At 42.2% G+C, this 25,727-nt stretch overlaps 2 protein-coding genes across 5 annotated transcripts in view; one reads left to right on the top strand and one right to left on the bottom strand.

Annotated features, from left to right (window-relative positions):
• On the top strand, window positions 1-23,177 carry sfxn3 (sideroflexin 3). 2 transcript variants are annotated; one of them, XM_087850226.1, is made up of 11 exons: window positions 1-32; window positions 13,029-13,246; window positions 16,695-16,865; window positions 18,027-18,125; window positions 18,691-18,766; window positions 18,881-18,966; window positions 19,065-19,192; window positions 19,590-19,639; window positions 19,845-19,894; window positions 20,016-20,063; window positions 20,158-23,177. In XM_087850226.1, the coding sequence occupies exons 2-11, from the start codon at window positions 13,083-13,085 to the stop codon at window positions 20,252-20,254; spliced, it is 969 nt and encodes a 322-aa protein (XP_087706352.1). In that variant the 5' UTR covers window positions 1-32; window positions 13,029-13,082; the 3' UTR covers window positions 20,255-23,177. The 2 variants fall into 2 exon arrangements, with proteins under 2 accessions (XP_087706352.1, XP_006783916.2); XM_006783853.3 differs by lacking the exon at window positions 1-32 and adding an exon at window positions 11,345-11,492.
• Window positions 22,891-25,727, bottom strand: part of LOC102792630 (peroxiredoxin-like 2A) — an 8,885-nt gene continuing 6,048 nt past the window's right edge. For all 3 annotated transcript variants that reach the window (XM_035904828.2, XM_035904830.2, XM_035904829.2), the window contains one exon: window positions 22,891-25,658. In XM_035904828.2, the coding sequence (XP_035760721.2) occupies window positions 25,563-25,658 (96 nt within the window). In that variant the 3' untranslated portion in view covers window positions 22,891-25,562. The remainder of the gene's footprint in view (window positions 25,659-25,727) is intronic.

Below are 25,727 nucleotides of genomic sequence, written 5' to 3' on the forward strand. Positions count from 1 at the left end.
GCATACAGAGAGACGAGAGGACGAGGCTGCAGGTAAATCACAATTTTGCATTCACTATTTTGTTTTTTGTTTTTTACACAGCGTTCTGATTGATTGACAATGGTCTACAGACAATGTTTTGCATTATTATACAAACTTTGGTTGTAAGATTCAGATAACTATTTAGTAAAAGCTAGATATTTTAAATGAAAATAAGAAAGAAAAGTATTTCTTTGTGCCCCCCTCTCCCTGTTAATGGCCCACCTGGCAAAAACTTTCCTAGATCCGCCCCTGCACAGTTACCAGTTGCCAGCTACACAGAAAAAGATTCTGGTGTCACTTGTCTCTCAGAAACAGTTCATAACTTCCCTTCAACTCAATCATGTCACCTAAAAGGTAAACCTGTTTTTCCATCACCTGTTCAGCTCTGATGATTCAGTAAGGACATCTCCTGGTTTCATCTTCATGTTTCCCTCTCACCAGATATCCAAACCGATATAATGACCAGCAGCTTTTACAGCTGGGGCTCCAGCAAACATCCGCCAGTTTCCCCGTTCTGGTGCAAAGTGGGCGATAAACAAACATTCTAGCTGAAGTACAGGACAAACTGTGTTCTTCTTCAGCTCAATACCAAACGCTAATATTTTCTCTGAATGCCGAACGATTACGTTTTTAATGGACGGTTGGCAATTCTACTAACTAACCTTATGAATAAAATAAAGTTCACTATGGTATCAGTAACATCAAAGCACCCACCCAGCTGTATAGAAACTCCGTCATGCTAGCTAGCACGCAGTACCAGTTATTGTAACTGATTGTAAAAAGTCAGCACAACAAAAATAAACTACACCTAAACTTGGTTTATATCTGACCCAGATAGACTGCAGTTCATAACTTCTTACCTGAAATTCAGTTCACCTGATGCTCTGGCCGCAGCCGCCTCGGGTCTGCTTCTTCTGCCTTCGGTTTCCCTCATCCACTGGCTGCCCTCTGTTTGAGCTCCGCCAACACCAAACAACTGAGTTATTACAATCCACCACCTTCCACTGTTTATACCGTTACTAAAATGAATACATAAATCATCGGCCCATATAAACAAAAAACAAGTCCAGCTGTGACCCCGAGTCTTTGCGAAAGACCGGGGGGTGAAACGAGAGTGAGCCGCCCTCACTGTCATCCAGCCCAGGTTGCTTGTCAGCCAAGCCGAGCTAGCTAGCTAGTCAGGCGGCACCTACGTCAGAGCACTGTTGCTAATATGGGATGTCTTGATAAAACGAGCAAATATATTTGAAGTTTACACACCTACATTCTCACCTGAAAATATCTTAAAAGTTTAATTTGTGACCTAGAAACAGTAATAAGAGCAATATTAAAACTAAGTGGTAGCTGCCATTGTTTGACACAGCAGAGACGTGCTATGATATGCCGTTTTCCACCAAGCATACACCCTTTCGATTACTGTAACTAATGAATGGTTCGCGCAACCTTAAAAATTCCAATGGTTCCTGAAAGCAGCGACACTGTGTGCACTGTTGATATTACCATCAATACGGTAATCCAAATAAGGGTAGACAGGCCGTACCACTCCCGGCATACCACTAGAGAGAGCCAACACACCACAAATTAAGTTTAACTTTCATTTCAATGGGACCAAAAGATGGAGCCAACACACCACAAATGAATCTTTCCCATTCATTTCAATGGGCCAAAAAAAATGGGCCAAAAGTTGCACTAAAATAGTAATATTTAAAAAACTATAAAAGTCACAACACCAAAAGTCATAGCACACCATTCCCGATCCAGCCGCACAAAATGATATAACATATGTGAAGTTGTCTCAAAACTGTGTGGCAAGTTACGCGCCGAAATTTCAGGCGGAAGATTGAGAATAATAATAATAGGAATAATAATAAATCTGACGAATAGTAATAAGTGTGCCTCTTGGCATAGGCACTAGTGATGTGTCAGTCGCAAACGAAACAGCTTTTAGAGCCGGATGTTTGACGTGAACGATGCAAGCCGGCTCCTTATCGTGAGCCGTGGGGTGTTTTTTTTTTCTTTCTCTCACCCTCTCTCTCACACTTTTTTCCGCTTCACTCTGCATGCAAGCCTTGTGCTTTGCGCTGGGAAGAGGGGGGAGGGGCGGTAGTTACACTCGCAGTAGCACAGGAACAGAGCCGGAGGGAAAGACAGAGAAAGAGAGCCAGGGACAACGACGTCACATTAGAAAGGTATAGTAATCATCCACAACTATTTTCAGTTGCAGATGATAAAGGATTCAGAAAGTTTATTCATGCAGCCCAGACAGGCCTGACAGAGAATATGCGTCTTCTTTTTGTTTTCATATTTTAATTTATATTTAATTGTGTTGTGGTTTGCAGTGTTTTGTGTTGTTTCACTTTAAATTTGTTTAAAAGGAAAAAGCTGAATAAATAGTTAAAAGTTGAAATGTGAATAGTTGGTTTTTGTATTATATGATTTATTTATTACATTTTATGTGGAGTGAATAAATAAAAGTATATTTATGGTGGCCCCTAGAGACAAAGCACGTACAAACTTCAAAACACGTACAAACTCCAAAACACGTAAAAAGTCCAAAACACGTACAAAACACAACAGAAGTGCTCCAGAATGCTAGGCGCAGTGTTGAGCTTTTGTTACCCAGTGGCTACACAAGCCAGCAAGTAACAACGACCGGATTTGGTGTGTGGTAGTAACAGGTAAATGAACTTCTTTTTTTTTTTAATTATTTGAATATATATGTGTGCTTGTGTATAAATACACAAACAATACACATATGCTTTCAATTGTGTAATTTAAGTGATCTAGGTAGCTCTGTTTTGGAAGTTCAGTTAACGCTAGAAATGTGTTTTGGAATTTGTACGTGCTTTTTGGAGTGCGTCTTTAGGTGCCACCGCATATATTTATATATAAACAGTGTTGGGAAGGTTACTTTTAAAATGTATTCCATTACAGAATACAGAATACATGCCCCAAAATGTATTCTGTAACGTATTCTGTTACGTTACTCAATGAGAGTAACGTATTCTGAATACTTTGGATTACTTAATATATTATCATGCTGTTTACAACTACGTGAATGTACTATTGCTGTGATTTATTACTGTTACTGAAGGTCCGCGGCTCTGAACCGTAGTAAAGGGACCTCTGGCTAATACGGCGAGTTAGCTGAAAACTAGCTTTACTTTGTTGTCTGGGTCAACTTTGCAAGCGAGAGACAGAGAGAGGCGTTGAAAGGCTGCTCTAACAGAACTTATTGTTTCAGAGGAAAACACGAACACGGTGTACAGTCGAGTCTTAATAGCTTACTTACAACTGGGCTCGTCAGGCACTCTTCTTGGCTGCAGTGGTTATTATTATATTTACATGTGTAACGGAGTTAAAAATACATCAGAAAAACATGCACTTACCTGTTCTTAATTATTATTTTAAGTGTGAATTTTATCATTTTTTTATTATATTTTATTTTGAAAACCCAGAAACCGGATCTCACTCTAACGTGTAGAAGCTGCTACGGCTTCCGCTCCTCACAGCGCGCGCTTGCACTGTGAGGGTAAGTTCTGTAATGAAAGGCTCTGGCATCTTTATGGTTTCTGGTGTGAATGTTGTTACATAAGTTGTACATGTCGATGTATATAGGTTCATATTGATATTAGAAAGTTTCTGTGTAACCGAAACAAAGGCTGGTTGCTGTTAAACAGTGTTTCTGCCGTATTTATGCTCTTTGGCAGTAAGCTTTTGTCAGCCCCCTAGTGGTTGCTGCGCATAGCAGGAAACGTGTTTGATTTACTGTTTTTCTGTGCTTTTTGTGATGTTGTTTTACATTGTAGGAGCTACAATTGCTAGTACGATCAGAAGACACCTGTTGAGTGTGTTTTGTGTCTTCTGCAGGTACGTGAGTTTGTTAACAGTCATTTTGTCTGTAAAGCATAAGCAAGTGGAAATGTAATGCGCTACTGTTAATTTGTCCACTAGAGGAAAATGTTTAGCCGGTGATACTTCTGTTATCCTGTTATTTTGTTTTATACGATTGTGAAATGTATTTTATTAGTCATAAGATTTCGTTTTTGTATACAAGTTCAGTGTGGCAGACTGAAAAATGGGAGAAATTATTATTTTCCATCTTTTCTTTATTAAAAAGTTAATTGTAAGTCTGTCGAGACAGCGCGCGCTTGCACTGTGAGGGAGCTACAATTGCTAGTACGATCAGAAGACACCTGTTGAGTGTGTTTTGTGTCTTCTGCAGGAATAAATTGTGAAAAGCCAACCTTTCTGAGCGTCTGTGATTTTTGAAGAGCTGGAAGCGTTACACTGGTGCCGTGACCATTCGGATCTTCAGATCAGCTTGATGCTCATTGCCGTGGCTGCTGTTCTGCTCCCCTGCTGTTCACAAGTTGAATGTGGGTTGTTGTAACCAAGTGAGTTTAGATTAAAAAAAAAAAAAACCCAAAAACAAACAAAAAGGTGAGGGGTGTGATTGAAATAAGACAAGGGTGAAAGTGTCTGTGTTTTGATATACAACGTGTGGTTATACGCTCAAATTATTTGGACATTGTTATTATAAAAAAACTTTTCTTTCCCTCGTTTTGCTGCTATTATACTGTTATTTTTCTTATTTTTATCTCTGTTTTTTTTTTTTTCTCTCCCTAACGGAGTGCACATGCAGTTATTATCTTAAGTGTGTGACGTGACGATGGATAAATTTGTCACTCCAGTACTACCTAAGGGTAGAGGTGCCGGACTAGTTCATGCAGTCGACGCCAGTAATGTCACACAGTTTGGTCCTGTGGGCAGTGACACTGGGCTAGGCCAAAGCCCGAGTTTTATTCCCATCGGTAGGGGTATGGCTGATATGCCCCAGGTTTCCACTCCAATTAGAGACAGTGATGCTGTACACAGTTTTACTGACATGGTTGAGCAAATAGGAGCCCAGATAGGTGAATCCATTGTTACTAAACTGTTGTCAGCTGGTGTTGTGAATCTGACTGGTGACTCTAAGACTCAAACTGAGCAATGTAACAGTACCGCTCGAGATGTACCGCATGTAACTGTTCATGTTAAGCCCAATAGGGAGCTTCAAATTTTTAGGGGTGATGGCACAGACAGATGTTCGGTTCAGGACTGGATTGACATGGCAACAACCTATCTATGGAAGCAAGAGGTCCCCATTCATGGCCAGGCTGATGAAATTATTAGCCACTTAATGGGGAAGGCCAGAGGTGTGGTCAGAGTGGCTCTTTGTAGTGACCCAGGTCTTGATGTCAAACAGAAACCTGATCTGATCTTTGGTGTCCTTCGCCATTATTTTAGTGATTCTTCGTCGTGCCTCCCTCTTGCTGACTTCTATGCAACACTCCCTACCAGAGGTGAAAACCCAGTAGATTATTGGATAAGACTGAACAAGGCTGCTGAACTAGCCATAGAGGGGCTACGCAGACAGGGGCAGACAGCGACCCCTTTAACCCATGAAGTAGCATGTATGTTCGTGAAACATTGCCCTGACCCTGAGCTGTCTTATGTCTTCAAGTGCAAGCCTGTCCATGAGTGGACTGCTCGAGACGTACAACAAAGGATTGATGATTATCAAAGGGAGGTGAGAGCTAATGGTAGAGCCAGCGGCGCTGCACAGTTGAAGGGCTGTAATTCTACGATCACTGCCGTGCACCCGAACGCCTCACCTGCAGCTGCTGTGCCGGAGGGATGCTCCCGAAGCTTCTCACCCCCATCCTCAGGTTTTCAGGGGTTGGTGGACTCGTTCCCCTCCACTGCTGCAACACGAGAGCCCCTCATCGGAAGTCCGTGTTTCTCCCCTTCGACTGCGGTGAGTCAAAATCTTCAACAGTCAGAGGAAAGGCTCATGGGTCAGATGGTGGATATGTTTCAGGCCATGATGGAGAGAATGCAGCACCACAACACTCAGACACCAAGGAGAGGGGTGTTTAATCAGTTCTCACGAAATAGACGGAGGAGGGAGGATGCCTGCAAAGTCTGCAGTGATCCAAGACATACCACAGCATCACACTGCCTATCTGATAAACTGTACTTTTCATGCTTTGCTCCTGGCCATGTTCGGTTGTCCTGCCCGGCTAGTATGTCTACCCAGGTCCAGCCGGAGGGAAACTAGCCGACCTGTATTCGGTGGGAGGCAGTGCAGGTCTTACAGGAAACTCCCAAACTGTTGATACCTGTGATGCGGAGTCAGTGTATGAAGAGGCAAGACAAAAATGCAAAGATTCTGAAGTTATTTTTCAAAACGTTCACAAAGTCGGCAATAGTGACAGTCTTTTCTACACTCCGGTCACTTTCGGTGGGCTTTTGAAAATGGGTGGTATGCTGGACAGTGGATCCATGGCCTGCAGCATGAATGAAGCAGCCGAGGTGACGCTGCGTGAGTCTGGACTGATATCTGATCAAGATGTTATCAAAGTGGATGTGACTCTTGTTGGGTGTGGAGGACTACGTGTGAAGCCTAAGTATGCCCTCAATGTGGAGATGGAGGTGTATGGCTGCAGAATGATAGTTCCCATCCTGGTGGTTCAAGGGCAGCTTGATGACCTGATACTGGGGACGAACGTCATAAAGCACATATTACACCAGTCTAAACGTTGTGAGCCCTACTGGAACACGGTCTCCAGTAATTGCTCTAAGACCAACCTTGAGACTGAAAATTTTCTGTCTATGCTTTCTGGTTTGACCCCATGGAAAGATTCGGACGTCCCGGACAGAGTAGGCACGGTTAGGTGTAACTCAGCTGTGTCCCTTGAACCGGGTCGCGAATATCTGGTATGGGGAAAACTACCAAAGAACATCAATGTCTCCCCTGGCAGCACAGTGATGACAGAGCCCTCATCATCCCGCTCAGCGCCCAGAGGGATCTTGGTTGCTAGATTGGTTACTCCCTTGTGGGGTGACAGATGGGTCCCATTGAAACTGATCAATATGTCTGAGCAGCCTGTACATCTGCGACGTAACGCCAAACTAGCAGACGTGTACTCCTGTGTGGCGCTTGAGGACTTTGATGCTTCAGCGCTCCATGAGACAACTCTGGCTAGCAGCCATCAGTCGGCCATGTCACCACAAGTCACGCCCACCTCCATGAAGGAGAAACTCAAACTTGTTGGGCTTGGTGATGTTGACATAGAGTCCTGTGAGACATCGGGACAGTGTAAAGAGAGGATGGCTGACCTGGTTTTGCAGTACGAGGATGTCTTTTCCCGCCATCATCTCGACTGTGGGGAAGCCAAAAACTTTGTGCATCGCATCCGCCTCTCAGATAACAGACCTTTCAGACTTCCCTACAGGCGTGTGCCCCCGAGTCAGTACCAGAAGCTGAGACAAGTCTTGACTGAGATGGAGGAGAGGGACATCATCAGGAAATCGACCAGTGAGTATGCATCACCATTGGTGCTTGTGTGGAAGAAGAATGGCGATCTACGCATTTGCAATGATTTCCGCTGGCTCAACAAGAGAACCCTGAAGGATGCCCATCCTCTTCCACATCAAGCAGATTGTCTGGCTGCTTTGGGGGGAAACAGCCTGTTCAGTACCATGGACTTGACGTCTGGCTTCTACAACATGACGCTACATGAAGATGACAGGAAATATTCTGCCTTCACCACGCCCATGGGTCTATATGAGTATAATCGGCTGCCGCAGGGTCTGTGCAACAGCCCTGCGAGCTTCATGCGCATGATGACCAGCATCTTTGGTGACCAGAATTATTTGAGCCTGTTGTGTTACCTGGACGATCTCCTAGTGTTTGCTCCAGACGAGGACACTGCCTTACAGCGCCTGGAAATGGTGTTTGAGAGGCTGCGCGGGCATAACTTGAAGCTGGCTCCCAGAAAGTGCTTCTTCCTGAGGAAATTGAAGTTCCTCGGTCACATCATCGATCAAAATGGGGTATCAACAGACCCATCCAAAGTCGAAGTTATCGCGAGCATGAGGAGCGTGGACCTCATGGACACTGATGGAGTGACTCCTTCCCAACGAAAGGTCAGATCATTTTTGGGGATGATCAATTACTACCAACACTTTGTTCCCATGTACTCTGCTGTTGCCAGACCTCTGTTTGAGCTCCTGAGAGGTGCTGTGAAGAAGGGCAAGGGAACAACTAAGGTGAGGCGGCCATGCAGGAAGTTGAGTGCTTCGGATTGGACATCCAGAGAAGAGGAGGCTTTTGAGAAGCTCAAGAGCTTGATGTTAAATACAGTCGTTTTGGCTCACCCAGACTTCTCTCGCCCCTTCTTGCTGTCGACAGACGCATCACTGGATGGCATTGGAGCAGTGTTGGCTCAAATCCAGGACGGTGGAACTAAGCCCAGACCGATTGCTTTTGCCAGCAAATCCCTGTCTCAGTCTCAAAGAAACTATCCAGCACACAGGTTGGAGTTTCTGGCGTTAAAGTGGTCGGTCTGCGACAAGTTCAGTCATTGGCTCAAAGGTCACAAGTTCACCGTCTGGACTGATAACAACCCCTTGACCCACATTTTAACCAAGCCAAAGCTGGACTGTTGTGAACAACGTTGGGTGGCTAAACTTGCAAGCTATGACTTTGACATTAAATATGTCCCAGGCCGTCAGAACATTGTGGCAGATGCCCTGAGCCGATTGCCTTTTGTGAAGGATAATGTAAGTGGCAGACTGCTGGCTGAGAGATATGCAGAATTCCTTGATGAGGCGAAAGATGTTTCGCATGCATCAATCCAGAGGGCGTTTCGGTCGTCCACCGACACCCAAGGCACGCAGAGTCTGAATCCCCTGGTTCTGGCTGAAGATGCTGTCACAGCTGTTTTGCAGTCACATGTCGAGTGGGATGTCGGCCCAAGAGGGAGAGCGATAGAGGCTTTACATCACCTGCCACAGATGGTGTCCCTCGGTCTGGAGGCCTTACCTGCCTATTCAGAGAGAGAACTTAGGGACGCACAGCTGCAGGATGCAGTGCTTTCCCGCGTCGTCCTCTACGTTGAGAGACACAGGAGACCCTCAAGGAGAGAGCGGGTAGGGGACCCGGTCCTTGTTAAAAGATACCTGAGCCACTGGGAGAAGCTGGTCCTCAACAACGGTGTGCTGTACAGAGTCTCCAGAGACCAGATATCAGGTAACAGACGACTGCAGTTCGTGGTTCCTGACTCGTTGAAGGCTGAGGTCCTCCGAGGGATCCATGATGATGCCGGTCACCAGGGCCAGTTCAGGAGTTTAGACCTGGCTAGAAAGAGATTTTTCTGGTTGAACCTTGGGCGTGACGTGAGAGACCATGTACGGGGATGCCAGCGCTGTGTAGTCAGTAAGACTATCGAACCAGAGGGGCGTGCTCCTTTGGTCAGCGTGTCCTCGTCCAGACCGTTGGAGTTGGTCTGCATCGACTTTTGGTCGGCTGAGGCCTCACACAACAAGTCCGTCGACGTCTTGGTCATCACAGACCACTTCACTGGCTGGGCACAGGCCTTCCCATGCAAGGACCAGTCGGCTAAACAGGTTGCAAGGCTTCTCTGGGACAGGTACTTCTGTGTATTCGGGTTTCCGGAAAGGATACACAGCGACCAGGGTGCTAATTTTGAGAGCCAATTGATAGGTGAGCTCCTCAGAGTCTCTGGTGTGAAGAAGACACACACAACACCTTACCACCCGATGGGAAACGGCAGTGTGGAGCGCTTCAACCGGACTCTGGGTGGAATGATTCGTGCCCTACCACCAGACTCGAAAGTGGACTGGCCACGTCGGCTACAGACTCTGACGTTCATGTACAACTGCACCGCACATGAGACAACTGGATTTGCACCCTTTTACCTGATGTTTGGTCGCACGCCCCGGTTGCCTGTTGACATTTTGTTCCGCTCTGTCCTGAGCGACCCTGCTGTTACCTGTTATGACAGGTATGTGGTTTCCCTCAGGGAAGATGTGAAGGAAGCAATGGTCATTGCACGCGCCCAAGCTGCGCAGGAGAAGCGTCGTCACTCGCAACTCTATAACAGGAGAGTGAAGGGTTCCAGGATTGAGGTTGGTGACAGAGTCCTGGTTGCTAACAGGAAAGAGAGGGGAAAGAAGAAGGTTGCTGATCGGTGGGAGTCAACGGTCTACACCGTGATCGATGTGAACCATGATACTCACACATTCAAGATCCGTGATTCTGTTTCCGGACGAGAGAGAGTGGTCCACCGTTACACATGCTTCCAGCTCCCGTTTCTGCTCGATGACAGCTCATACTTTTCCTTTTTCTCCCTCCCTCCTCACAGACACACAACGGGTATGGCAGTCCATTCTCCCTGCAGCACGGACTACACTGCCCATGATGCTACATTCTTTAGAGCTATACCTGTAGCATTCTGCCTATTAGCTTAGCACAACAACAACAAAAAGGCCTCTCTCACCCAGGAAACACGCAGAGAGAGAGCGTCACCCTGTAACCATGGCAACCGTAACGCTGCCGCCTGGAACAACAGAACGTAGCTGTCAAACAAAACCCAAACAGTCCTGACCCGCCACAATATGAAACAGGGAAGTACCGCCGTGTAATCCATTTATTTCAACAAAGTAACTGTATTCTAAATACCACCTTTTTAAACGGTAACTGTAACGGAATACAGTTACTCATATTTTGTATTTTAAATACGTAACGGCGGTACATGTATTCCGTTACTCCCCAACACTGTATATAAACATATATAAATAAAACCACAAACCACTTTTTTTTACATTAGTAATTCCTTTTGTGCATAATTTTATATTATTGTTAATAATAAATAAATTAAAGCAACAAAACAACCTGAAGAGACGGTTCAGAGCCAAAAGAGCCGGGTCTTTTTAGTGAGTCGAGCTGAAAGAGCCGGTTCTCTAAAAAGAGTCGGAAATCCCATCACTAATAGGCACACTTAATAAACTAAGGACTTCTGGGAAGTGGACTCCTCCCCTGTCCCGTCAGCTTTTAGCCAATCCTGCGTGATCTTCCTCCCACGCCCAGAAGTTTTTCACCACAAACACCGCCCCTCCTGTTTCGTCGCATGGCGCTGCCTTAACGGGCAGCTTAGAAGCTCGTTTTTGTTTTTACCCTCAGCTTCATGCGAACAGTTTGACTACATTTAAACGATTTATTCTATATTTTTGATCAAGTTAAACCTCACACGTTTACATTTTCTATTGTTGTATTTAATAAAAAACAATGGAATAGAATAGACATTCATCATACTGCAACTGAGCAAACAAATCGAAGAAGTCTTTGACCGTCCACATACTGTCTGGCACGCATTTTAATTCCCATTATTTTATCATTGTAGGCATTACATCTGTAACGAAACCTCATATGAGTAACACAGAACATAGACAGAACATTATTGATAGTTACTTTCTCCGCATATTATTTACCGACCCATCCTTTTTTTCAAAATGCTATGTTACTATATTTCAATAAGTACGCGAAGGCAGCATATGTCTTCCCGGCGGTGCTGTGATATTGAGAGGTCATACATTTTCAAAAACCAGGGAGTTAAGAGCAGGTATGTTTCCGTGATTGCTGAATTCACTTCACTGATTAATAATGATCAGATCCTGATTAAGTTAGCGCTCACTCTATTTCCATATTTGTCCTTACAACGCTAACTGAGGGCTAACTGAGGCGCTAATGTGCTTGCTAGCTTGTAAACTAGCTGGTTAGGGGACGTTAGTTAGCAGGTATTTTGATGACATTAGAAATCTGTTTGTTCTCCCATCTGTCCGAACATTTAATGTTTTTTTGGGGGGGTGTTTTGTTTTGTTTTGTTTTGTTTTTTTACATTTAACTCAGTTTTATTAACAACAGTGGGTATTTCTGTTCTCCAGTTCGTGATTTGCAGTGCTGCTGTCGGCTACCTTGCTAGCGTGTTCGCTAGCCGTTTAGCAGCCAGCTTGGTGATAGGAACTGGGGCACCTGTCGTGACAACCCCAAACCCATCTGCCACTGTTTCTGTCGCGGTTTTCTTTAATCAGCTATTTCGGTATTACAAACATCATTCATGTGGTTGTCTCGCTAGTGAGGCGATTGGAGGCTCATGTACTTTACACATAGTTTGAAGGAGCAAACCAATAGCCAACTCTTCTGTTATCTATTTATCCACGCTATCAGGTGTTATCTCGCTCTTTAAGGTGTTTTTTTGTTTTTAAATCAAATTGGTAGTTGTGACCTTGCCAGTAAGAACAAACCAAGGTCTCCACACTGCTGTGCCCCCCAGTTTCTTACTCAATTATGGCCCAAGTGCTGGATGAAGCTATCCAGTTAACACTGTGCTGAAAAGCCATAATGTGAACAGCACAGAGATAAAGAGTTGGATCCAAAGGAGGTCAATAGTTATAAGTGAGGTATTGTTTTATTTGAAATTGTACAGTCCAACTTCGATTTTTAAGTGACTGTGGGCTTTTTGGTGTGGTGTGGGCATTTAATGGATAAAAACATCATCTTAATTTTACTTTATCCTTTACTCACAGACACAGCTCACATTTTAATTTGGACTGCACTGAAAGCGAAAAGCTGCTTATAAGGAACCCACAAATGGACAAAACAACAGTTTATTGTGGTTTTAATTTAATACAGCAAACAGAAAGTGTTATTTAGGCTTCAGAAAGCACTGAGTGATGAAGAATGCAGTAAAACTCGAATGCCTCGAAGGGTTGTTTCCACAAAGATTGTACAGGGTGGTGTCCTGTACAGTAAAGGTGGAGGGTTTCATTAGCACAATGTATCTCTGGAATGCAGCACAGCTTTTAGTGAAACGCGGATGAGCGCTTATCTCTGCCGCCAGCGTTTTTCATTACAATAATTACACTTGTAGGGCTAGGAATCAGGTCGCCATACTTATGTTGTTTCAAACTTTGATCTCTGTTTGTGATATTTGAGCATGCATAAAATTTTTAAATTACCTTCAGGGTATGTTTGTTATTTTTTGGGGTTTTTTTTTCTTGTCTATGAAATGTTTTGGCAAGTCTTTTCTGTGAGAAATGCATTAGTTAATCCAACTCATACGGTTCTTTTTTTTCTTCTGACTTGATGTTTTCTGCAGTGTTGTACGTTTGTGCCTGAGCACTAATCAACATTTCTGAGTGAAGAAGCCAGGATGTCAGAAGAGGTGTCCCGCAACATAAACATCAAGGAGCCAAGATGGGACCAAGGCACGTTCACGGGCCGCGCCAAGCACTTCTTCATGGTCACGGACCCCAGGAACGTCCTGCTGTCCTCTGAGACTCTGGAGGAGGCCAGAGTGACTGTGGAGAACTACAGGTAGAGAAGGTCAAGATATAAAGAAGGGAGTAGGAATGTATAACCCTTATTCCAAAAGACACTGTGTAAAAACCCATATTTTAATTACAATAGGATATAGAAAACATATCAAATGTTTAAACTGAGAAAGTGTACAATTTTAAGAAAATTATTAGCTCATTTTGAATTTACTGGCAGCATAATGTCTCAAAAACGTTGTAAAAGGGCCATGTTTACCATTGTGTTATGTCCTCTCTTCTGGGAACTGAGGAGACCAGTTATGGATTTTGGGGGAGGAATGCTGTCCTATTCTTGGCTCACGTAGGATTTGAACTGCTCTACATTTTGGGGTCATATTTGTCATATTTTTCATCTCGTGCTGTTTTCAGTTGGTGAAAGGTTAAGTATGTGGACGCGGTGTGTGGTTTTGCATTGTCTTGCTGAAATATGCAAGGGTTAGGGTTAAAAGAAGTCATGTGGATGGGAGCATGCGTTGCTCTTAAACCCGTATGTATCTTTATGGTGATACCTTTCCAGGTGTGCTACCTGGCAATTTCATACATTGAACAAAAATATAAATGCAACACTTTTGTTTTTGCTCCCATTTTCCATGAGCTGAAGTCAAAAATCTGAAACATTTTCTACATACACAAAAGACCCATTCCTCAAATGTTACTTCCATCAAATTCAAAATGAGCTAATAGTTTTCTTATAGTTGTACAGGGCTCGCAAAATTTCAAAATCCCTGGTAGCCCTTCGGGCAGGGACTCTTCAGTTTTTGGTAGCCCAAAATAAATTTAAGTAGCCCGAATAAAAAAGAGAGCAATTTTTTTCATTGATGCTTTGTTTCCTGTTTTGTTTCCTTTACAATATTATACATTAAAGTATACTATTGTAACAGAAACAAAACAATTAAAAAAACACAAATTACAACATTGTATAAAAATTACAATCATCAACTCAAATACTTGGTTCTAATTGAACAGAAATTTCTATGAACTTGTAAGAACTGTGTAGGACATGAATCAGTCTGTGTCAGATCCTGAATTTGAAATTTCCACTGAAGTCACGGGTAAGAGGCAAGTGGAACCAAGATCTAGGCCATTTGCTTTTTGAAGTTTGCAAAGACTGCTAAATTGTGCCAGTGGTAGTTCACTCTTTGCAACATAGTACGCTGATCTAAACAGATGTCTCAGGTTTATTTTTAGTATGTTATTTGCAATTGGTGTTGGTTCTGGGAAAGATATTGCAGACTGAGCAATAATGCATTTCTCATGGGTTCTAATGGGGGCCTTTCTTAAAATTACTGGTCCCAGTAACAAAGGCGCTTGTCGACTCAGAAATCGAGGGAAAACCAACAACACACCCGGCAGAACATTATGTTATTTACACGGGTGCACATAAGTGGTCCGCAGGTGCGCATTCACTGTCAAAATGAAAGACGCGCACCAGATAAGAAGTTGCAACGCGGGTTTGCGTCCATATAAAAGGCTGTTTTTGTCCGCTAGAGTGGGATTTTCACGGCACATTCTGCACCACATCTCTGTGCGTTCATCATTTTTTGAAGCCAGCTCACCTCCTGCAACCACTTTTCCGAGAATACGCGCTTCTTTTGTGGTTCGGACTCCTGACATTTCTTTGGAGGTGGAGGAACACCAAAGTAATTGCTTAAAGGAGCTTCTTCGACATCTTTAAGAGTTCTAAACAAATGTCTGTCCTCCTCCAGAAAATCTTATGTACGCAAACACGCGTTGCAACTTCTTATCTTGTGCGCGTTTTTTATTTTGACAGCGAATGCGCACCTGCGGACCACTTATGTGCAGCCCTGGTTATTTAGCTCGTCATATTGCAGCCACAGAAATTCTTTTGTCCATGAAACCATAAAGCTGCACTTTCTTTTTGCCTTATAGTCTGATTTGTCATAACTTTTCCGTTTTGTGGTAAGCTTTTCTTTGGCTGTCACTTCTTCACCCTGACCTGTCTTATTTGGCTCAGCAGAACTAAAATATATATCCTGCTGCTTTTACACACGCACTCACATAACGCTCAGCGATTCTCTGCGCGATCAAACTCTCACACGTTTAAGCTGCGGGAGATTTCACTTGTCATGTTTGCATAGTAAGCTAACGATTGATAAGACGATGTCAGAGGAATTGGTGCGCAAATTATCATCACTCACCAATCAGTGCTGTCGCTCTCTATACACAGTTCACGCGATTGCAAAGTGAAAGCAAAAAACAAGCGCAAATTCAAACGCGATTTCAATATGTCACATATTGACAGTGGCTCACCGATGCCAATGACATAATTACCCAGCTACATTTCCGAAAGAATGCAAAAGCATTGACATATCTTTTTCCTTCCTATTGCCGGGCTCACACTGTGCGATTTTTTGGCCCATTTTGAGCCGATTTTTGAGTCGTGCGACCGTTTTGGCGATCGGCCCGATTTTGGCCTTCATCGTGCGTGGTGCATCGTGTTGTATACGTGGGGTAACGAGAAGCGATTAATACCTCACGACCAGCTCCCGATCATCAATCGCTTGGTCGTGAGGGTGTCGCCGCAGTTTCTCACACTGCGCACGCGCAAACACAAATGTCAGCGAAAAAGACGGCGCAGCACAGCAGTGCAGCGTGTGATCTGGACACAAGCGATGGAGGCACTTGTAGAACTTTGGAAAGCTCATCCGAGCCTTTTCGATGGGGCCTCACAAAATTATCACAACCACAACAATCGTGAAAATAGTTGGATAGACATTGCTGCTCAATCACAGCTGCCTGATCAATGTTTTTCATTAGCAATTTAGCAAAGTTGATGGCGGTGGTGTGCGTGTCTGTGTGAGTGAAAGACAGAGAGGGAGAGCGAGCGACAGAATTTCTGTTATAACCTTCATTTTATGGACGCACAGTGTGAGCACTCGGGTCGCATCAGAGCATTGGGTCGTATAGTGTGAGACCTGCATCGTGACCTACGAACTTTTAACCCCTGCGAGTCAATCGTGCAGTTTGAGCAGGAGCTGAATCGCGCGACTGACAAAATCGCACAGTGTGAGCCCGGCATAAGATAGCCCGACGGGCAGGGCAGAGATAGATTTTGGTAGCCCGACTGGAGAAATCGCTAGCCCCGGGACGTCGGGCTAGTGATTTTGCGAGCCCTGTTGTACATTTTCTCAGTTTAAATATTTGACATGTGTTTTTTGTTGATGTTGTTTTTTGTAAATAGAATATCGTTTTATGAGATTTGCTAATCATTGCATTCTGTTTTTATTTGCATATTACAACAATGTCCCAACCTTTTGGGAAGCGGGGTAGTATGTCGGATCTGAGTAAGGCATGGATAGGAATGAGCTTTGAAAGAGATTATATGCTGACTTGTTTTCTCTGGGGTTTTTTTTTTGTTTGTTTTTTTTTACATATAACAAAAAAAGCAGAGTTCGTACTGTAGCTCTGTACTGTTATGACTTTTTCAGAGCTGGGATCGTGAAGCCTGGTCTGACGGAGGATGAGCTCTGGAGAGCCAAATACATCTATGACTCTGCCTTCCACCCCGACACAGGGGAGAAGATGTTTGTGATTGGCCGGATGTCTGCTCAGGTGCCAATGAACATGTCCATCACAGGCTGCATGCTCACCTTCTACAGGTACAGCTCAGGTTTAAACACACGATTCACTATAATCTGCTTCTAAAATGATTCCCTAAAGAGAATCTAGAAATGGAAAAATGAGTATCTAATAAATGAAAGACTGAATTTGATACAGTTTCTGTGTGACCAAAAGTCAGCCTTAATACAGCAGCAAAAATAGAAATGTTAATCCCTGTGCAGAGGGAAAATCCTCTTAAAGAATAAAAAATGTTGCTCTTAATTCTACTGATAACTCGCTATGCTGTGACCATTTAATAAGCTATGTGATCAATTCATGTTCAGAATCAGAAGACTTTATTTATCCCCAAGGGGCAAATAACAAACAACCGAGCAGCATACGTTAAAGATAAGGACAATGGGAACAGGCAATAGGAGTGAAATAATAAATACACAGTATATACAGTTTTAAAATTACACAGTTTTAAAATTAAAGTGACTGAAGGTGAATAAATAACTGCAAGTGACTAAAAGTGAATAAAGTGTCAGTAGTGTAAGAAGAGTGTAGTTTATGTTTATGGGTGTGGGAGAAACAGTTTGATCTGCAATAAAAGTATACACAATATGATAAAAAGTAAAGCTGAGATGACTTTTAATACTCTTTGTAATTACAGAAATAGACGGTGAAACTAAACTAACTAAATAATAGATTATTGGCTGTAGTTTTTAAAACTGATTTATTTTAAAATTTTATGTTAATAGTTCACATTTTATTTTAAGTATTTTTTCCACATTTTTGTTAATTTATTATTTAACAATTAAGTCTATAATTTTTGTCATATTATGTTTATGTTTATTACTCAGGTTCAGGTTGGATGTATCGTGCACTACCATCAACCACAATGTTGTTTTTGCATCCTACCACTTGAGGGCACCATATGGTGACATTTTAAAGTCTATATATTATAGCTTTATATAGTAAAATTGGTATAATAAAGAAGAGAGCGAGTGCTTTGGGGGGTTTCTTAATCTGTAGGTTACTTAGTAGTTTTGCTTGCATCCTCTTTTTTTTTTTTAATTATTTTTTTAAGTGTTTGTCGCTAGCAGCTACTTTCTCAAGTAGTGTCACTTCTTTGCCACAGCGCAAAAGGGCTCTGAACACGCAGCGTGAAATCTCACTTCCTCAAACACACTGTCGCTGTTCCTTCATGTTTTTTGCAGGACTACTCCAGCAGTGGTGTTTTGGCAGTGGGTTAACCAGTCCTTTAACGCCGTCGTCAACTACACCAACCGCAGTGGAGACGCACCCATGACCGTGAAGTATGGAGGACTTCTCATTTCCCTTCCTCTCTTGATCATTCCTGTCCCACGTCTAAACTAGTCTCTGTGAGGAGGCTGTGGGAGCGGCTGTCCTCTCCCTCACAGCGGTATTACGTTCCACTGTTAAGCATGTTCGGCCTCGTGTCACCATGATTTCATGCTGACTTTGATTACGTGCTCCTTGTTGACAACAGGTCAGCATATTTGCAATAAATTGCCCCTTCCAGACGCTGCAAAAATGCATTGAATGCATGCATTTATGAAGAACAGCAACATGCGAATGCATATTTATGGATCAAGCATGCAGTCAGTGAAACACATATTGTAATGTTCTGTTTTGCAATTATTTGCGAGGATGTTCTCGTTCATTTTTAAATATTCATACATGACTTCACACATTTCTTGGTCCACATAAACTTTGCATTGATTCACCTTAGCTTCAATTGTAGACTCTGAGCTGCTGTCTTCATGTGGTGATGCATAATTGGCTCTGTTTCACTTATGAAAATGCTGAAAAGGGATGTGGGTTCTCAGTGTGTGACCTGTGATAATTTTGTTCTCGCAGCCAGCTCGGTGCAGCCTACGTCAGTGCAACAACTGGAGCCGTAGTCACTGCACTGGGACTCAAGTCTCTAGCTACGGTAATATGTTTGTTTCAAGTGCAACAAACATGAAGTAAGCCAAAGATAAAACAAACACACATGACCTGCTCTGAGATGTGATCCTGATTGCTTGATTTTGTTGTGTCTTTGCAGCGTCTCCCTCCAATCATCAGTCGGTTTGTCCCTTTTTGTGCTGTTGCTGCTGCTAACTGTATCAACATTCCCTTCATGAGGCAGAGGTGAGGTCACTAAAGTATTAACTATAATAGACCACTGATTAATATTTTAACAGCTGGTATGACAGCTTTACATGATGTTTGTTTTTCCCCACTATCAGGGAGTTAAAGTACGGTATCCCTGTAACTGATGAGAATGGAAACCGGTTAGGAGAGTCTCCAAATGCTGCCAGACAAGCCATCGTGCAGGTGGTGGTGTCGAGGATTGGGATGGCGATGCCTGCAATGGGTAACGTCGACCTTTTCTCTGCTTGGTCATTACCTTGCATGCATTAGTGACAAACCTGCAAAGAAGTATCAGCTGAAACTGCAGCTCCTCTCTGCTTTATGGAGTTTTCTGGCTGGTTAGGTTCCCCGTTTTTCTGCCTGTTCTGTATAGTGTTCATCGTTTAACAGCCTATGACCCAGATATTTATCTCAAGAGCCGCTAGACAGCAAACACAAAGTTAAGAGAATATATGTTGACTTTGTTTCCCCTGAAATATTCAAGAAAACATTATGATCGTCACTCACCAAAAATATATTAGAAAATGCATCTTCACCTCACACATTCTGAGCCTTACTAACAGTTTCCTGTTTTGCTATCGAAGCAGAAACCCCCACCTGACTTGTTGTTCTGTTCACAGCCATTCCTCCTGTCATAATGAATGCTCTGGAGAAGAGAGCTTTCATGAAGGTAAGCGAATTGCATCCGTGTTTGCTGTACTATTTTGTTTCTACTGAGTGGATTTACCAGACATGCTGGTATTTTATGAGGTTAAAGAGCCGCACCGCATTCCACATGTTGCACATACACTGAATGCTTGTGTCTGTAGATGCTCTGTAAAGACAAACTCATCTGATATGTACGTGTCCCTGATTTTTATCTGTTTTCTCTGCAGCGGTTTCCAATTCTTAACGCTCCAGTCCAGGTGGGACTTGTTGGTTTGTGGTGAGTAAAGTAGACTTGTTATCAGTGAGAGTATCTTTTTATCAAATGATATTTTTAACTTCACCTAGAAAGTACCTGCAACAACATCTAAAACATTCCTGTTTTCATCTCTTGATTTCAGCCTGGTGTTTGCAACTCCTCTGTGCTGCGCCCTGTTCCCTCAGAAAAGGTACCAGTAGCCACTTTCACCTCACTCATTCAGTCTATATCTAGCGTTGTTTAACTTGGCTGCCTTTTAATGGTGCTGGACCATCTCTTTGTAGCTCTATGAGTGTTAGCGGGCTGGAAGAAGATCTGCAAGAAAGGATACGAAAGACCAGTCCTCACATCACCACTGTCTACTTCAACAAAGGCCTGTAGGAGCAGCAAGCACATTTCCATGCATATGTTGAGACACACACACACACACGCACACACATAAACACTCATACACATAGTGCTCTGGATTCAGTTGGAAGGGTGAAATAAAATATATTTGCAGGGGTTGTTGTTTTGTTTTGTTAAGGCTCTTTTTTTCTCTCTTGAGAGAAGAGCGCCATTTATTTACAGTTTATTGTTTTGTGGCGTGTTTTTTGTCTTCCGCTGGTCACAGCTGAACTTTTGGATGGCTATTCATGAAGTTACTGATTTGTCCTCAACCCGCCAATATCTTGCGTTGCATTCAGGTTCATTTCTGATTCAGTTAAAATGAAGACTCATGTGTGTATGTAACAGTCTGAGTGTTCTTCTGAATGTAACAGTCTTTTCTGCCTTGTGCTCCCACTTTTTCCAGTGTATATTCCAGTGTCATATATTTCACACTGACAGTTTTGTAAGCTTGAGGCCACCAACTCAGTTGCCCCAAGAAAACTGTATATTAAGTCACTCTAAATAGCCCGACTCCTGTTGAAGTTCCTGTTTTGTTGTACCATGCCTGTTGTTACCCAGTGCAGCTTCTTACCCTCGTCTACTCTCCTCTAAGTGTACTTATGCCCTTCATATTCTTAGTCAAAGTAATGAGGTGCTCAGTACCTGTGGCAAAGATCTTTATATAGCAAATCGCTCATCCTATATCAGTCAACACTACAAACTGTGGTTCTCATCAGCATAAATATGTACTGTGGCAGCCTGGGTTTTTTTTTCTTCTTAAAGGTGACGGCGCTTTTAAGTAGTGGTATCCGGTGGAAAGAGGATAGTGTGTTGTGTGTACATGAGGAAGTAGAAATGCTGTTGATATCGTTGATAAGGATTTTAAATTATCTTAAATGTATTGCTGCTGTTATGTGAATACTAACTCGCAGTTTGGAAGGTTTTTTTTTTTTAGTGTTTGCACCTGACCTGAAGTGGGCTGGGAGACATCAAAACACACAGATTGTCAAAAGCGCGAGAGCCACTGATGTCCTATTGAACCAAAGGACAGTAATAAATGTTGTGTAATAGGTCAAAATAGTAAACTCCTGGTTATAGGTCATCGTAGCTGTGCGCACAGTGTTTGTTGCTGCTTTGTTAATGTGGACAGCTCGGCCGAGTTTGAGCATCTTTGATCAACAGTCATTCACATTGTTGACCAAGCTCTCCAAACGCAGTGTCTCCAGTGTGGTTAGATAGTGATGATGGTGTCTTAGTGGTGTAAAAATAATTATATTTTTCTTGGATATATTTATGTACAAAGCACATATAATGTAGAAGCTACAAAGCACATTTTTGAGGGATTTTAGAGATTTTAATTAAAATGTATGCCTCTGTTAGTGAAAGCATCAGATGGCCCCACATATGCACTTGGAAACAATGTCCTCTCCTCTTGATACAGTAGTGTACATATATATAGTGTAACTTATTGCAAATGACTAGGAGCTTCTCCTGCTTCAAGACCAATCAGTTCTCAGATTAGAGGAGTGTTCCTAAAGTTTGATTTATCAGTGTTGCAAATTACCAGCTCGGATTCAGTGTTAGTATAAAGTGATGTTTTGTGTATGTTGGTTAAAAATGTGACCACGGTAAGATTGTATAGATCACCAAAATTCATCTCCATTAAGACACTTAGATGTAGTTGTGGACAGATGTTGGGCGTTAAGGGACTGTAGTAACCGCACAGCATTTGCATTTTTGTGAATGGACTTTTTGTACAGATACCAATGCGCAGTGATTGTGTTAATGTGCGATTCCAACATTCAGTAGCTTTAATCACCAAACGTTAGGAGAGTGTTGCTACTTGAAACTTAAATGAAAGTGTACGTAGTGTTTTTTTTTAACTATTGGCTATATGAACACTTCACTCCCTTTCATCTCATCCACGTGAACAGAAGGCTTCTGTTTGAGTCCCCTGCTTGAATTAGACACCGACATGGGGTCACATGCACTGCAGGACAGTGTTTCACACTTGGCATCACTACTATAGTCTATATGTAGAAGTGTTTGCAGTGCCCACTGAAGAGCTTTTTGCTACGATGCTGACTGCAGCTACTGTGTGATGTGTTTGCTGTGCTGCTGTAGGAGTTAACTGGATTTGTGTTGCTGTTTTAAAGGAGCTTTTACAAGTGTGCATTGATGACTGTGAGTTTTCATAATGCTGACTAAATCGTGGCTTCGCATCTGCTAATTTTTAATCATTTGTGGTCTGCTAGCTTTCGTTGCTCGTAACCAAGTTGCTTTGTTCCAATCTTTCTCCTTTTCTACTCGCGTTTTGGTGCACAAACGTTTAAGAACAAAACTGAGGGGTTTGAGTCGGCATTCAGACACGTTTGGAAACTTTCATCGTCCCAGCTTGTGACTGTGTTCTACCACCGTATCATGTCACACCTGTAGAGCCAGCCAAAGATGAAACGGGTAAAGGACTGAGGAAGTGTGTAGCTTTTTAAAAGTTTTTGTTTCAGCTTTAGCAAATGGACCTTTTGCCATACTTGTGCAAAAACAGTTTGTTTTTTGTGTATTTTAACACAAGTGGTCCTCTCCACCAAATCCATTGTCTTGAATACAAAGCTACAAGTTTGAAAATGTAAAGAAAGTCCAACACACACTTTATTTTTGGAATTCATTTTTTTGCCATTGATTTTATTGACAGTAACATTTTAGATCACAGAGTTCTTTCAGTGTTTTACAACTTTGCATACTGAAGGCATGCATGGAAAAGTCATGTCATGCTACACTCCATGAATGTTTGGTTATTTTATATACATACAACTCACATACATGTAGACTTATAAGTATTTGTGTTTTCTCCCTCTGTTTGTATTGTTTTGAAATGTATATTTCCTGGACGTGAGATGTATTTTAATCTGAGCAATAGAATAAAATGTGTAACATCAATGCCTGTTTCATGCAGTAATATTTAACACGGGTTATTATCACCTGTTACGGATTCAAATATTGGGGATGGATACAAGAGGAAAACCAAAATAACAACACTGGTCGGCCGGGTTGAGTCAAACGATGATTTAATGAACACACGCGTGGGAGATGGACACCATACAGCAGACAGCATCAGATCTCAAAATGGTGGAGCCTTGATCAAACTCTTATAGCCTCTAGTGGCCCCCACCTAATCATAAAACCCTAAACATTCACATTCTTTCTCTCACACAGCGCCTAAGGTACGACCTTGGCTCCCTGTTTATCTGCTCCTGCTGACACGGGGCAGTATGCTCTGTTCTCTTCTAATCAGACAAATAAGGCGATGACTTTCTGGAACTGTATTTCTTATAACTCAGCAGTATAATGCATCATAAAACAATATCATTCATTCACAATAAATCAACAGTCTAATGTAATGCAAATCAGTTTAACAAATGTAATAGTTATCACCTTCTTCTAATTCAGGAGAATAATGCAAACTAAAACTACATAATAATTCACAATCTTTAATTAGGGGTCTAACATGGCATAAAATAATATTATAATCCAACACACCATATAAGTGAATATTTCAGCAGAACAGTTCAGATATGAGGGTAAACATTTAACCTAACTTAAAAACCACTGAATCTTTGTGGTTGGAACATTCACAACTTTAATCTGACACCGTCAAACAAAAAAATTTCAAACTCTGACGTGGTCACGTCACAGTCAGCAGAGCAGGACGGATTAGGCTGCTGTTAGATGAGTTAACTGATGAATATAAGAGAAAACAAAGTAAATGTGATCACGTCTCTCCCTGTGTCCCTGCTGACTTTACCACTGCTGTAACTTAAAGTTTGGCAGCCCTCTGGATCCCACTCCACTGACTTGGGGGCCCGAGCAGTTGCTTGCCTTACCTAGTGGTAAAAAGCTCCTCTGCATTACTACTGATTCATATAGAGAGCTATAGATACACAAGTGTATGTGTAAATTGTCCTTGTGATAGCTCCTATATATAAAGGACTTTGCCTCGAGTTTATACACACTGGCCACTTTATTAAGTACACCATTCAACTGCTGTTTAATGTAAATCTTTGATGGCTCAGTGCATTTCATCATGTAGACATGGTTAAAATAACCTGCCAAATTACAAGAATGGGTAGCATGAGTTCATCCTGCTATCACTTCAATGGGGTAATATGGTTAGATTTTCATGTACCTGTAGGGATCTTGGCTGTTGCATTTTGAAACAGTTGAAGTCATCATACTGATGGAGAGTCCCGCTAATGGACCATTACAATATAACCTGCTTAATAAAGCATGGACCAGTTTCTTGGTGCAAGTTTGAGATACGAATTTTCTAACCTTTGATATACTTGCAAGAGGGAGAGAGCCGTTCTGATGACCTTACTGATGTAATAATACCAAGGTTCCTGACAAGAGTATTTGTTGTGTCTAAAGGTGAAATGGTAGAACATAATAAAACCAGACTCATGCAGAGGAATTTTTTTGGTTTGTTTTTGTTGTTGTGCTTTCAAGGATTAAGTTTTAAATGTTCAAAACTCAAAAAAAAAAAATACTGAAATTCTCTGAAAACTCATAAGAGCTGTGTAAGTTGTTTTATTAGACCAAGTTTTAACCAATATACAAATTACATTTAAAGAAAAAGAAAAGCACAGATATTGGATGAGGTCTTCTTTATTCACTGTTCTGCAGCTGGTATGCAAATGTGCAGATGCATAAAATTCTCTCATACGCACAGTCATACAAAAGCGAGCAACACCTGCATCAGGCACCACAAACAGTCCTCAACATGACGACAGCAGCTGTGTGTGTGTGTGTTTAGGCATCAAACTTGCTCCCCTCGACCAAGAGTTTAGAGTGAAGTTGTCATTATCACACACAGACCACACGCTCTTGTTATGTCAAAGGAGTGTTTGAGAGCTTGACCAGTAGAAGCAAATTAAGCTTTTACACAGAGTCAACATTTCAAATGTTTCACAGTTATATTCAGATGTAAAATTCAGCCATTAGATTAGATTAGAAGCATTTGATTTTCAAGTGACCTTAAATAAATGGCCACTGCACCTAAAAGGAAGTGATGCCTTTAATTCCCTAACATTTTCATTCCCATGTCAAGAATCTAGCTTGTAGGTGGCTTGATTTTCATAACCAACAGCAAATTACATGTGCAAAAGTCAGCGGCATCTTATGATATTAAACAACACAGACTTCATAAGTAGCAGAACATTACTGAAATAATAATTATATTAGATTTTGACTGAAACTCTGCATGAGGTTAAAAGTATTCAATTTGCTATTCTAGTTTTGATCTAATAAAAGCATGCTACGAAGATTATTTCACTGGTACAATTTTTTTAATGGCCTCTAGAACATCGGCCGTGTCTACCTTATCGCCAAACTCCTTCTCGCGGTGTTCCAGGAGGATGCCCTGCCAAAAAACAAAACGCGCTTAAAAATAGAGACGAATTTTGTGAAGCATCACTGAGCCAAATCTGTG

This window comes from Neolamprologus brichardi, chromosome 13 (assembly GCF_056152115.1).
Source record: "Neolamprologus brichardi isolate AB-2024 chromosome 13, ASM5615211v1, whole genome shotgun sequence".
In the NCBI taxonomy this organism is placed as follows: domain Eukaryota; kingdom Metazoa; phylum Chordata; class Actinopteri; order Cichliformes; family Cichlidae; genus Neolamprologus; species Neolamprologus brichardi.